We start from the raw sequence: 14,530 nt of genomic DNA, 5'->3' as shown, positions 1-14,530 counted from the left end.
GAAGAACGTGAAATTAAATAAGGAAGAGGAGAAATGAGAAAGAAAACAAGTAAAAAGGAGGAAAAACGTGAAAATACTCGCAAATAAAGGGTACGAGAAAAAGAAGAAAGAAAACGAAAGAGAAAAAGAAAACAAATGGAGGAAAAGGATAAATGAAGAGAATGAGAAAATTGGAGTTGATAAAGATTAATAGAAACGAAGGTGAGAGAGAGAGAGAGAGAGAGAGAGAGAGAGAGAGAGAGAGAGAGAGAGAGAGAGAGAGAGAGAGAACAAAAAGACGATTTGCATTATTACTATTATTACTGCCATTCTGCACCATTCCAGCACGTCATAACCCGCATTATCTCCACGGCTGTGTTGCGCATCTCACGTTACAAAACAACACAAAAATGACGATACAGAAAAGGAGAAAATTACATAAAAGTGAACATCTAAGAATACAATAATAGAAGAAAAAAAAAAAAAAAAGGAAGACAAAATAACAGGAAGAATTTAAACACCACCACCACCACCACCACCACCACCCACGATCTCCACTAACAGCAAACACTACTACTACTACCACCACTACCACTACCACCACAACCACTACCATCAAATAGCAGTAACAGTAACTTAGATTACACACACACACACACACACACACACACACAGCATCGATCTAATGACACCCCAAGACTTAGCTCTGAACCGAGACACGTGAAGCTTCGAAACATCCACGGAGGGAACCAAGCAACACGCACGAATGATGAGAATGATGACAATGATGATGATGAAATAAACAGTCACATATTAGATAAAGGAAGGGTGGGAGAGAAATGGATGAGAGAGCAAAGTGAGGATGTGAAGGAGGGTGGAGATGAGAGGAAGGAAGAGGAGGAGGGAGGAGAGATGAAAGGGAGAGAAGTAGGAGGAGGTGGAGGAGGAGGAGGAGGAGAGATGAGAGGGACGGAAGTAGGAGAAGGAAAAGGAAGATAAATGTCGAAATAAAGAGATAAAGAAGGTAGATAGAGTAGAGAGAGAGAGAGAGAGAGAGAGAGAGAGAGAGAGAGAGAGAGAGAGAGAGAGAGAGAGAGCACCTGGGTATTGCGGGTTATTTGATCAATGAGGCTGTTTTCTTCTTGTATTGCGCCTGAGATCTGGTAACACTGCCATTTGTTATCATCATTATTATTATTATTATTATTATTATTATTATTATTATTATCATCATCATCACTGCTACTACTATTACTACTACCACTATCACCACTTATCACTGGAATTACCTAAATATATCTATCTTTTTTGTCAATCTACCTGTCTATCTATTCACCTATCTATCTATCTATCTATCCATTTATCTATCTATACCTTATCCCAACCTAACTTCATGTACTAGTAGAGACCTTGGTCACGTGATACCTACCACCACCACCACTACCACCACCATTACTACTACTACTACTACTACCACCACCACACCACCACTACCTACTTCTACTACTACTGCTACTATTACTTCCACCACCACTACCACCAAAACGACCACCACCACTACTACTACTACTACCACTACTACCATCACCATCACCACTACCACCACTACTCTTATTACTCCTACTACTACTTCTACGACTATCACCACCACCACCACCACCACCACCACCACCAGACACCACCAAAACATTACAAAAAATTACTAAGTCAGGCTAAATATTTTTCCTCTACAAAATAAATAAAAAAAAAAAAAAAGTAAAACAATCATATCTAAAATTATTTCTTCTTCCACTTGTCCTGCGGCATCTGAAGAGGAGGAGGAGGAGGAGGAGGAGGAGGAGGAGGAGGAAACGTTGATATGTATATTTTCCTTCATTTTCTCTTTCCAAATTCATTTCCGAGAACGAAAAAAAAAAAAGAGGAGGAGGAGGAGGAGGAGGAGGAGGAGGAGGAGGAGGAGGAGAAGGAATTGGAGTAGGAGGAGGAGGAACACAATAAATAGAGATGAGGAAGGAGGAAGCCATGCGGAGAGGAGGAGGAGGAGGAGGAGGAGGAGGAGGAGGAGGAGGAGGAGGAGGAGGAGGCAATGACAGGAAAGGACGAAGGAAGCCAGGGCGGGACAGGAATGGAGAGAGAGAGAGAGAGAGAGAGAGAGAGAGAGAGAGAGAGAGAGAGAGAGAGAGAGAGAGAGAGAGAGAGATTTCTTCCTCCACAAGCTCCCTCTTTCCTCCAGTGTGTCTCCTGTCCCTCCACGTGTTCCTTGTCATTTAATCCTAGGAGAGAAGGAACATGATTCTCCTCTGGTCTGCCGCAGTGACCACTTTCCTTCCTCCATCCTTCTCCTCCTCCTCCTCTTCCTAACACGGGTAACTTCAAATATAAATACACGAGGTTAAGGAAGAAAAATAGGAGAAACGAAGAAAAAAAGAGATAATTTTCTTTCTCTCTTCCTTCTTTCTTCTCTTCATCTCTTCTCTTCCCTTTCTAAAAACGACGGACACTCTTCCTTCTCTCTTCTCTTCTTTCCTCTCTTCTCTTTCTAAAACGCAGGGTCAGTTAACTCTAAACACAGATGAAGTAAGGAAGAAAAGAAGAGAAGAAAGGAGAGCAATAAAGTGTGTAATGAGAGTAAAGGAAAGGAAGGAGGGAAGATGTGAAGTTGACAGGAAAAAGAAGGATTAACTAGAGAAGACAACAGATTAAAAAAATAAAAAGAGGAGGAGAAGAGAGAGAGAGGAGAGGAAAGGAGAAAGTTTTGTAAGAGGAAGGGAGGAAAGGATACAAGGCAGTAAATATATATAAAAGGGGCACAGAGAGAGAGAGAGAGAGAGAGAGAGAGAGAGAGAGAGAGAGAGAGAGAGAGAGAGAGAGAATGGAAAGTCAGCATTTGTTTAACTAACGTGATGAAACACACACACACACACACACACACACACACACACACACACACACACACACATAAAAAAAAAGGCACGTATAGAAATATCCTTGAGATGTTCCTATAAGATAAGCAACCTTGAAATACTACCACCACCATCACCACCACCACCACCACCACTACCACCACCACCACCACCACCACCACCACCACCACCACCACCACTACCATCTCCACCACTACTAACATAACAACTTCTACCATTATCAATATTAAAAAGATATCTGACACTACTACTACTACTACTACTACTACTACTACTACTACCACTATTATTAACGACTACTACCACCATCACCGCTACAAACTCCACCACAATCACCACCATTCTCTTTTATAGCAGTCGTTTGTGAGAGAGAGAGAGAGAGAGAGAGAGAGAGAGAGAGAGAGAGAGAGAGAGAGAGAGAGAGAGAGAGAGAGAGAGAGAGAGACCGCAGGCTATTCCATTACCATTGAGCAAAAACAAATACAATACAAATACGATTCAGAATTCAACCGTTTCGAAAAAAAAAAGAAAGAAAAAATAAGACGAAAAAAAAATAAATAAATAAAATTCCTTTCGAAACATTTTTACCTTTTATATGAGCGACCTTTTTAAGCCACGAAGAGGAGGAGGAGGAGGAGGAGGAGGAGGAGGAGGAGGAGGAGGAGGAGGAGGAGGAGTTAACGAAAAAGAGAAGAAGAAGAGAAAGAAGAAAGACAAAGATATGTATAAGAAAGGATGAGGAAGAAGAGAAGAATAAGAAGAAATAGGAGAAGAAATTAATAAGAAAGGTATGAGGAAGAGGAAGAAGAGAAGACGAAGAGGAAGAAAAAGGAGAACAAAGATATTAATAAGAGAAACAGAAGGAAGAAGAAGAAGAAGAGAAGAAGAAGAAAAGGGAGAAGGACAAAGAAATGAATAAGAGAAACAGAAGGAAGAAAAAGAGAAGAAGAAAAGGGAGAAGGATATGAACAAGAGAAGCAGGAGGAAGAAGAAAATCAATAATAATAAAGACGAACAAGAAGAAAGAGAAGGAAAAAAAAGAAAAGAGAACAAGAAGAAAAGAAGAACAAGAATAAAAAAGAACAAGAACAAAAACAAAAAAGGGAAAAAGATGAAGAGGAGGAAGAGAAAAAAAGGAGAAAAGGAAGAAGAACGAGGAGAAATATATATAAGACCCATTGGAGAGGAAATTCCCAGTATAGTTAAGAGGACACGTCTCTCTCTCTCTCTCTCTCTCTCTCTCTCTCTCTCTCTCTCTCTCTCTCTCTTCCCTTATCAATAACCTGAGACCATTTTTTCTCACTCTCAAATCAAACTTCCTTTTTTCCCATTACAAGACCCTTTTTCCCTCTCCCCTTAAAACACCCTAAGAGATTTCCCCTTAGAACCCACAAAATCCCCTCTAAGGCTTCATTTTCCCCTCTATTTTCTATTTTTTGAACGGCAAAGTTGCTACCATTCCGTTTTCTTTTTACAGCAACCAGGGAGTGGAGGGGGGACTTAAGAGGATGGAAGAGGAAAGGAGGGTAGGAAAGGATATGGTCTGGAGGGAAATGGAGAAGCAGTAGAGGGGAGGGATAGGAGCTGGAGGTTAGGGAGAGGACCTGGAGGAAAGGGAGAGGCACTGGAGAGGAAGGGAGAAAGCCTGGAGGGTAATGGAGAGAGCAAGTTTTAGAAGATAGATTCCAAAAATAGAGAAAAATATGGTGATTCAGGAGAGAGAGAGAGAGAGAGAGAGAGAGAGAGAGAGAGAGAGAGAGAGAGAGAGAGAGAGAGAGAATGAAGGGATAAGAGGATAAAGAGATGAAGAAAAGAGAGAAAAGGAAAGAGAGAAGATAGAAACAGAAGATGAAGAAGAAAAAGGAAACCAAAAATGAAGACGAGGAAAAAGAGGAAAGGAAGAGCTGAAAGGAGAAAGAGAAAAGAAAGAGGGGAAATAAGCAAATGAGGGGAAGAGAAAGGGGAAAGAAAAGTTATGTGAAGAGAGACAAGTTAAAGAAAGGGAGATAAAAAGAAAAGGAATAGGAGGGAGAGAAAAAAGAAGGAAAACAAGAGAGGGGAGAGAAAAAAGAGAGGATGAAGAGAACAAGAAGAGGGGAAGAAGGGAGAGAAAAAGAGAAGGAGAGGAAGATAGGATGAAGAGAAACAGAGGAAGGGAAAAAGGGAGAGAAAAAAGAGAGGAAGGAAGGGGAGAGAAAAAAAGGAAACATGAAAAGAGGCAGGTGAGGGGAAGAAGGTAGAGAAAAAGAAAAGGAGAGGAAGAGAGGATGAAGAGAACCAAATGAGGGGAAAACGAGGAGAGAAAAAATGGAGAAGAAGGAAAAAGGGAAGATGTAGAAGGAAAAGAAGGAAATGAGAAAAAAAGATGAAGAGAACTAAATGAGGGGAAAAGGAAGAGAAGGAGAGGAAGGGAGGGGAGAGAAAAAGAAAGGAGAAGAAAGACAGGTGAAGGAAAAAGAGACAATAAAGAGAGGAGGAGAGGAGAGAGAAAAAAGAAAGGTGAACAGACAGAGGTAGGTGAAGGAAAGATGGGAGAGAAAAAGGAGGAGGAAGAAAGGATGAAGAGAAGCAAATGAGGGGAGAAAAAGAAGAGGAAGAAATGGAGAGAAAGAGAGAAGATATAGACGAAGGAAAGGAAGGGAATGAGAATAAAAGGAAGATGAAGAGAAATACAAGTGAGAGAATGAGAAGAGGGGAGAGAAAGAGGAAAGGTGAAGAGAAGCAGGTGAGGGGAAGAAGTTTACATCATTAGGAGTAAACACAGGTAAGATTCACAGGTGTTAATATTCTTCCAAGACTGTTGCTACCTACGTCTTGAATAACTCTCTCTCTCTCTCTCTCTCTCTCTCTCTCTCTCTCTCTCTCTCTCTCTCTCTTAATGCTTAGATGTATCAGTTCATCCTCTGCACGTGTCTGTGTGTGTACGTGTGTGTGTGTGTGTGTGTGTGTGTGTGTGTGTGTGTGTGTGTGTGTGTGTTCATGAAATTTTATGTGTAGTTATTAAACATACTACTTTCCTCATTAATCACCACCACCACCACCACCACCATCACTACCACCACCACCATCACTACCTCCACTGCCACCACCACTACCATCACTACTACTACCACTACCACCACCACCACCACCATCACTACTACTACTACTACTACCACCACCACCACCACCACCACCACCATTCTAAATATTCAAATAAAAGGAACCACGACTCATTCTACAAACATTTCAACCACGATGATGACACTGGTTATGATCTCTCTCTCTCTCTCTCTCTCTCTCTCTCTCTCTCTCTCTCTCTCTCTCAGGTGCGACATTCTTCCCTTAAGCAACTTTCGATATTGCCTTGTAAGTCTCTCTCTCTCTCTCTCTCTCTCTCTCTCTCTCTCTCTCTCTCTCTCTCTCTCTCTCTCTCCTTCATTCCTTCCTCCCTCCTTCATTCCATACCCCCTTCTACCTCCACTCCTCCCCTCTCCCTCCCCTCTCCTTACCCTCTCCCCTCCCCTCTCTCTTCCTTTTCTTCCCTTCCCTTACTACTATCAACCTTATCTCCTCCTCTCTCCTTTCTTCCTTTTCTTTCATTCCATTTCCCCTCTCTTCTCTCCCCTCCCTTTACCTCTCCCCCTTCCCCAGTCTCTCCTCCCCTCTTTCTTTGCACTTTCTCCCTCCTCTTTCTCTCCACTCTCCCTCCTCCTTCCATCACTCAATACTCTCTCACTTCTTCATTCCATCTCTCTCTCTCTCTCTCTCTCTCTCTCTCTCTCTCTCTCTCTCTCTCTCTCTCTCCTTCCTCTCCTTCCTTCCTTCCTTCCTTCCTTTCTTCCTTTCTTCCTTCCCCTTCCTCCTTCTCCTCTTCCCTCCCCACCTCCCTCTTCTTTTATTCACTTCCAATCTCCCTTCTCCTTCCCTCCCCCTTCCCTCCATCCTCCCACACCGTCCCACCTCCCTTTGCCTCCCACGTCCTAACACCTGCTCTCCCCCTCTCCCATTCCCTCTCCCTCTCCCTCTCCCTCTCCCTCTCTTTCTCCCCTGTTCCTTTGCTTATCATCACCTGCCGAGTAAATTTTTCTTCGTATTAGTGAAATGAGAGGGAGAGGGAGAGAGAGAGAGAGAGAGAGAGAGAGAGAGAGAGAGAGAGTAGGGACAGGATATGAATGTGGAGGAAGGAAGCCCACAAAGAAAGGAAAGGGAAAGAGAGAGAGAGAGAGAGAGAGAGAGAGAGAGAGAGAGAGAGAGAGAGAGCGGATGTGATAAGAATACAAGCAAAGAAAAAAGGAAAAGAAAAAAGGAAATAGATCAAATGTAAGACTTTCGTATAAAAGGAGGAGTAGAGGAGGAGGAGGAGGAGGAGGAGGAGGAGGAGGAGGAGGAGGAGAGAGTAAGGGGTCAGTTGAAAAGGTACGTAAAGGTGAAGTGAGGGGAGGGGGAGGGTCGGCAGGTGTGTGAATGATCTCTCTCTCTCTCTCTCTCTCTCTCTCTCTCTCAACACGTTCCTTCATCCCTTACATAGCGTCCTTTCTCTCTTTCTCTCCTAAAGGAAATACTACTGCATCTCTCTCTCTCTCTCTCTCTCTCTCTCTCTCTCTCTCTCTCTCAACACGTTCCTTCATCCCTTACAACGTCCTTTCTCACTCCTTTCAAATACTACTCCTCTCTCTCTAACAATGAACTTACGTAAACAAACTTAATTAACACCCTTTCAGTTTTTCCCTTAAGTAAAAAATATTATAGAGAGAAAGTAAGTAAAAATAGTGAGAAGTAAGAAATACTACTACTACTACTACTACTACTACTACTACTACTACTACTACTACTATCACTACTACTACTACTACTACTACTACTACTACTACTACTACAAGATCAAGAGAAGAAAGAAATGCAACAACAACAAACATACCACTACCACCACCACGACCACTACCACTACTACTACCACCACCACCACCACAACAACAACAACTACTATTACAAGATCAAGAACACGAAGAATATCAACAACAAACACGCTCCCACTACCACCACCACCACCACCACCACTGGCTTACCTAACCCAGCGAGGCATCCAACGTTACTCCACCCACCTACTTATCGACCCAGCAATTACTAGTCCCACTTGGCCAGATGGCAGCCCTGGACGCTCGCCTTATGCCCTTAAAAGTCACCGGAATACAGACCTCGGGTACACACTCATAAAGATACTGTTTAGTCACCCCAAACAATTACTTTCCCACAGTCGTTTCTGGTATACAGTTTCTATGTATACTTTTACTTCGTGTTATGCGGTGGTTATGTATACAGTTAATATACAGTTAGTTAGTCCCACAGGTTATGCAGTAAGAATACAGTCATCTCTCTCTTATCCAGTGGTATATTGTCATCACTTAGGTACTACAGTCATAAAATACAGAGTTGTCATTTATACAGTCATTTCTACAGGTTCTACGGGCATAAAGTATACAGCAGGCCCTTATACAGTAACCTATCATGTATACACTCACTCCCAAAGGTCCTACAGTCATTAAATATACAGTCACTCTTTATACTGTCACTTCCAGAGGTTCTATAACTATACATACAGTCTATACGGTAATACAATCACCACTACACACTCGACAGTCACTCGGCATACAGTCACCTCATACAGTCACATATAGTGTACCGTAGCACAATCACCACCACACGCTCTAAAGTCACCTGGTATACAGTCACACCTTACAGTCACTCGAACGGAATCCACGCGCAACTGTCACACTCCAAAACCAGCAACGGTCAGACCTTTGAATGTAAACAGCACCGGAGACGCACACACGCTGCTAATGAACGTACACGCGGGTTTTCACTAGCGAGGTGCAATTGTGATGAAACTAACACCGGTAGTGCTTTGACCAAATGTTTGAATGTGGATTTGCGTGGTGTGATCGGAAAAGCTGAGAAAAACAAGGAAAGAGAGACTATTTATTTATTTTTGCTTCTTATTTTGAGACGTTAGTTCAAAAAAAGAATCTCAGTGATTAGCTATACAAATATTAGGAAAGATTACATACCAAAGAAAACAAATTAGAAGCAAATGTATTTTTCTCTTCCTATTCCTTTTATGTAAGAGGACAAAACTGGCCAATGGCAAAAAAAAAATATATATATATAAAAAAAAATCCCACTTTCTTGCCAGTCCCCTTACAGGTCCGACAGAGTTAGTCAAAAGACAGGGATAAATGTCCTGAAACCTCCTTTTAAATTACGTTAAGTCATAGGAAGTTGGAAATTACAGAGCCAGGCAGGGAGTTCCAGAGTATACCAGACCAAAATAATAAGTGTTCGTGATAAGCTAAACACATGGACGGAAACTGGGGAGGAATATAATGTCACGCCTCGTTGCTGTACATTCACGAACATTAAATACAGTCAGGGAAAAAGGGAAAAAAAAAAATAAACATTCATTTAATCTATTTATTCAAACAACCTGCTCGGGGACTGCCATCTAAGTGGGCCTTTTTTTTTTTTAATCGTTTTCTTGTTGTCCTTAGCCTGATTTCCCTTCTTACATTAAAAAAAAGAAGAAAAGGATTTGTTGTCTCGTACGTGTGAATGTTGACTGGAATGTGACACGAGTATTTCCAGACAGTAGGGAAACCTGAGGAAAAGACAGAGAGATACAATTCCATCACGTTTTACTGCCACTTGAATTGAAGCTTGAAATATGAACTAAGTTTTTTTCTTTTCCCATTTCTCATCAGATTCCAATCACGTGAGTTGCTAATGCGTGTCTCAATCTCTATTTCCTTTTTCCTAATCAGATTTCGTCACGTGACTTGCATACATATTTCTCTTTATATTTGCCTTTATTTACCTTTTTCTTAATTAATTTCCATTAAGTAAATTCTCAATGCATCTGTGAATATTTCCATTATTTCCCATTTCCTTTTAATCAAATTCCAAGATATGTCTCCCAAACACATTAATCTATACCTATACTCTCTTTTTGCTAATCAAATTCCATCAAACAGGTTCTAATTCCAGTTGTCAACCTCTACACTTCCTTTTTTTATAGCTAAATTCCACTAAACCGGTTCAGAATCCTCTTGTCTATCATCACAACCTTTTTCCATACTCCAGTCTCACCAAATACCTTTTAAGCCCACAAGTCTCCCTACCCTAACGTTTGGCCTTCGAACCTTTATGGGACGGTTAGATAAGGGATTAGAATGCTTGAGTGATCCAAAGGCGCCACAACAGCAAGATTATAATGGCGTTTGGTAAGGGAGTGAATAAAGTTCTTGGTGCACGCTATTATTGAACCGCTGCCACAAAAACCAGCACGCGGGATGAAAAACACTCGACACACTACACAACCCTGCCAAGCTCCGTTACACCCAGCTCTTCTCCTCCTCCTACTCCTCCTACTCCTACTCCTCTTCTCCCCACCTTGCCCACGTCTTACACCTCCACTAATACCTCTCCCTCCTCCTCCTCCTACTCCTCCTCCTCTTCTCCCCACCTTGCACCTCCACTATTACCACCTCCTCCTCCTCCTCCTCCTCCTCCTCCTCCTCCTCCTCCTCTTCCTCCTCCTCCACCTCCTCCTACTCATTCTCCTCTCCCCTCCTCTCCAATACTCTCTTCCTACATCTCTTTCTCCTCCTACTCATTCTCTTCTTCCCTCCCCATCCCCTTCCTCCTCCTCCTCCTCCTCCTCCTCCTCCTCCTAATCAGCACCGCTTGAAAAAAAAAAAGAAAAAGAATTAGAAAAGAAAAGCTGAACGGGACACGTTAAAGCGTTTACACACACACACACACACACACACACACACACACACACACACACACGTATACATTACCTGCATCAGGCATCGTTAGTCGTGTATGTGCGTATGTACGTTCGTTCCTGTGTACGTTAACGCCAATTCCTTTACACGTACACAGCAGGAGGCCAGAATGCACTATGACTCAAGCACACACACGTACACACACGCACACACATACACATATCCAAAGACGTATGTATTATCACGTATATGTGTTAATCTGAGGTCTGGGTTCCATATATCGGGGTTCAGTTGTCGATAGTTGGCACCCATAGCAGTGTGTTGGTTGTATCGAGGTTCACAGGCCACTGGTTCATGCTCCGGTTCTTTATTTCGAGGTTCCGTCCGGTTCCGTAACGTGTGCGGATAAGAACGGTTGTTATCACTGCTTATCTGTTTATTCTGTGTGTGTGTGTGCGTGTGTTTGTTTGTTTGCTTGTTTCGTTGTGGGGTTTGTGTGTCAAGTGGTTTTTTTTTTTTTACATTTTCTTCTTTTTGTTCCTTGTTTTTTTTTTTCTCTCTCTCTCTCGTTATTGTTCTTTCTTTTGTTCTTTGTAGTTTCTTTTGCTGTATTTCACTTTTCGTATATGTTTTCTTTTCTTAATTCGTCCACTGGTTTTTCCTGTTTCTTTTTCTTTTCCTAGTTTTCTTTCCTTCTTTTTTGACTCATCCTTCTTCCCTTCCCTTCCTTTCTTATCGTCCTTTTCCTTTTTCCTATTTCACACCCTCAACTTTTCACTAATGATGATGTTTTCTTCATTAATCTTGCAAGTTTTTTTTTTTCTGTATCTAACGTAAAAATATATGAATTATTATTAATTTCATGAATTTTCTTGGTATATTTAGATTTTTTTCATTTGTCAACAGCAATTTAATATTTTTTTTTTAAGCCCTTCAGTACCATGACGTATTTCCATTAATCTTGCTTACTATCTGGTGATTTTATACAGCTTCAGAAACTTATGTATGGGATTAAAATAGAGAAGACTGCGGCCAATAATCTTCTGCCTCCACAGACCCTTGCTAATGTCAATAAAATGGTCTAATAGTACACAAATCTCAAGGTAAAAATGTGTCCCAGTATTGAAGAGGCTAATAATAAAACTCCGCATTCATTTTCCCCTTATCTAAAAATGAAAAACTACGTAAACATTATCATTATTATTATCATTATTATTATTATTATTGTTATCATTATTATTATTAGTTATTTATTTTTATTATTATTATTGGAATGCCTGTAATAGCGCGTGTGTCTCGTTCACCTGTACAACTTTAAACTTTTACTAACATTTACCAGCAGTTCAGAATTTCAGAACTCGCGCGCCAGTTTCTATTTCAACTGTGTGTTTGGCTGGCGAAGTTTCCTTAATTTAATTTCGGGGCGAATATTGGAAACTGCATCCCTTCCTTCCGTTTCTTCCTGCTGTAATAGTAATGATAATAATAATAATAATAATAATAATAATAATAATAATAATAATAATAAGAAGAAGAAGAAGAAGAAGAATGATGATGATGATGAAAAATAAGCAGACAAAAGGAAGGAAAAGAAGAGGAAATAAGTGACAAAACAAGAACGAGAAGAAATACGAATGGGGAGGAGGAGGAGGAGGAGGAGGAGGAGGAGGAGGAGGAGGAGGAGGAGGAGGAAGAGGAGGAGGAGGAGGAACAGAATAACTCATTAATTATTTATCTATTTAGTTTCCATGACCTATTTATGAACATGTTATTACTCTCTCTCTCTCTCTCTCTCTCTCTCTCTCTCTCTCTCTCTCTCTCTCTCTCTCTCTCTTTCCCTGACAGCTCAATTTCAGACAACACCGGAAGTCTGGCACCAAAATATATATAAACAGGCGATGGGAACAAATTACTTCACTTCCTCGGAAAAAAAAAGAAAAAAGGAGAAAAGAAAAAAGGAGAAAAAAAATTATCCTAAACTCAATGAAAATAAAAAAAACTGAAAAAAAACATGAAATAAAAAATAAAACAAATGAATACGGAATAAAAAATAAATAAATAAACGAACACAGAACTTTTAAATAATAACAAAAAATATATGAATTACTGAAAATATATACTCAACGTTAAAACAAATAACAAAAAAAAAAGAAAAATATACTAAAAAAATAACTTCCCAATCATTTTTTTTACAAGCGTTGATTTATTCAGTTATTTATTATCTGGAAGGGAGTTTTAGTATGAATGGAAAGCAAAATGTATTGTTTATTGGAAGGCAGGCTGGCTGGATGGACGGGCAATGCAGTTTATCCGCGTAGCTTTTGAATTGATGATGGAAGCGTAAATTGACTGCCCGAGAGAGAGAGAGAGAGAGAGAGAGAGAGAGAGAGAGAGAGAGAGAGAGAGATGGAACAGGACATGAATGAGGAGAAAGGAAGCCCACAGAGAGAGAGAGAGAGAGAGAGAGAGAGAGAGAGAGAGAGAGAGAGAGAGAGAGAGAGAGAGAGAGAGAGAGACCTATTTTCAATTTTTCATGTTTAGATACTGATGTGAATAAACATTTGACCCGCAGAGAGAGAGAGAGAGAGAGAGAGAGAGAGAGAGAGAGAGAGAGAGAGAGACCTATTTTTCAATTTTTCATGTTTAGATACTGATGTGAATAAACATTTGACCCGCAGAGAGAGAGAGAGAGAGAGAGAGAGAGAGAGAGAGAGAGAGAGAGAAACATCACCAGACAGTAAATATTTGAGTGAACTGAAGAAATCTTTTGTTGCCTGTTCACGACAAAACTGACTGCATCACAATACTTAGATACGTGACGTTACATGAATAACAGAGACCGGGTCATCTTATTGTTATCACTATTATGTTTTTTTTTTTTTTCTTTGTGTGTGTGGGTTTTTATGGCGTCGTTTCATGTGTGTGTGTGTGTGTGTGTGTGTGTGTGTGTGTGTGTGTGTGTGTGTTTTATTACGTGTCTGGTTTGGGCTAGTCTGTTTTGGTTCCGCCTTGCCTCGCTTTTCTCTCTATTTCTCTTTCATAAGGTTAAAAGTATATGTGTAATATCTAAACACACTAAAACGTAATTAAAACAAACATTCACTAACAAAAAGAACTCAGAAAGATTCATTATTATCAGTTAGTCACCACCACACCAGTCACCGCCATCACCACTGCAATCACCAAGTTACACGGATCACCCAGCGTCACACGTCACCCTACACCACTACATCCAGACAGACACTGCACGAATATACAACTTTATGACTAACTTGCTACCGCCTATCAGCTGTTCCCATGATGCCAAGAGACAAACATTTTTCATCCCCCTTCTCCTCTTCTCCCTTCAGCATCATTCTTCCCCTGGACGTTACGCAAGACTCAAGAACAAGTGAGCCTGCGTGAATAGCCTCCAAGTCTCCTCTGTATCCTTTGTACCCCGGGAATTTCTCTTAACTCACCACAATAGCGAAGTTAAGAGGTTACGATTATGATGAGAGCTGGCATGGTGAAGCGCGCGGAGACCAACTAGAAGAACTGACAATACAAAATACTGATCCTCCTTTTTTTATACTTGATCCCATTGGTCTGGGATTAGTTCAGGGGCAGAGATGGTAGGAGTGACTTAGTGTTAGTGTGTGTTATCCCTCCATTAACTGTACTATAAGGGAGTTGGCAAGGAAGGGGCTTGTGTGTGAGTATCGAGGTGTGAGGTAAATTACGCGACTTGGCAACATTTTTCTACTTTGCAGCTGTGCGTGTGTATGAGAGAGAGAGAGAGAGAGAGAGAAGCCCTGTGAACATTAATTTTAGGCAGTACACGAACTTAATTAATTCTAAAATAAAATACTAGAGAGGACA

At 40.9% G+C, this 14,530-nt stretch overlaps 1 protein-coding gene across 9 annotated transcripts in view; it reads right to left on the bottom strand.

The window, feature by feature from the left end:
• The window catches only part of LOC123508480 (guanine nucleotide exchange factor DBS-like), a 322,244-nt gene that overhangs the window by 48,051 nt on the left and 259,663 nt on the right, over positions 1 to 14,530 (bottom strand). Inside the window, exon 1 of one of the 9 annotated variants that reach the window (XM_045262241.1) lies at positions 10,742 to 11,230. The exons of the other annotated variants lie outside the window; for them this stretch is intronic. Within the exon in view, the coding sequence (XP_045118176.1) occupies positions 10,742 to 10,754 (13 nt within the window). The 5' untranslated portion in view covers positions 10,755 to 11,230. Of the gene's footprint in view, positions 1 to 10,741; positions 11,231 to 14,530 lie in introns of those variants that run through there. 9 annotated transcript variants of the gene reach the window in all.

This window comes from Portunus trituberculatus, chromosome 24 (genome assembly GCF_017591435.1).
Source record: "Portunus trituberculatus isolate SZX2019 chromosome 24, ASM1759143v1, whole genome shotgun sequence".
NCBI lineage: Eukaryota > Metazoa > Arthropoda > Malacostraca > Decapoda > Portunidae > Portunus > Portunus trituberculatus.
This window is presented reverse-complemented; position numbering and strand designations above follow the sequence as displayed.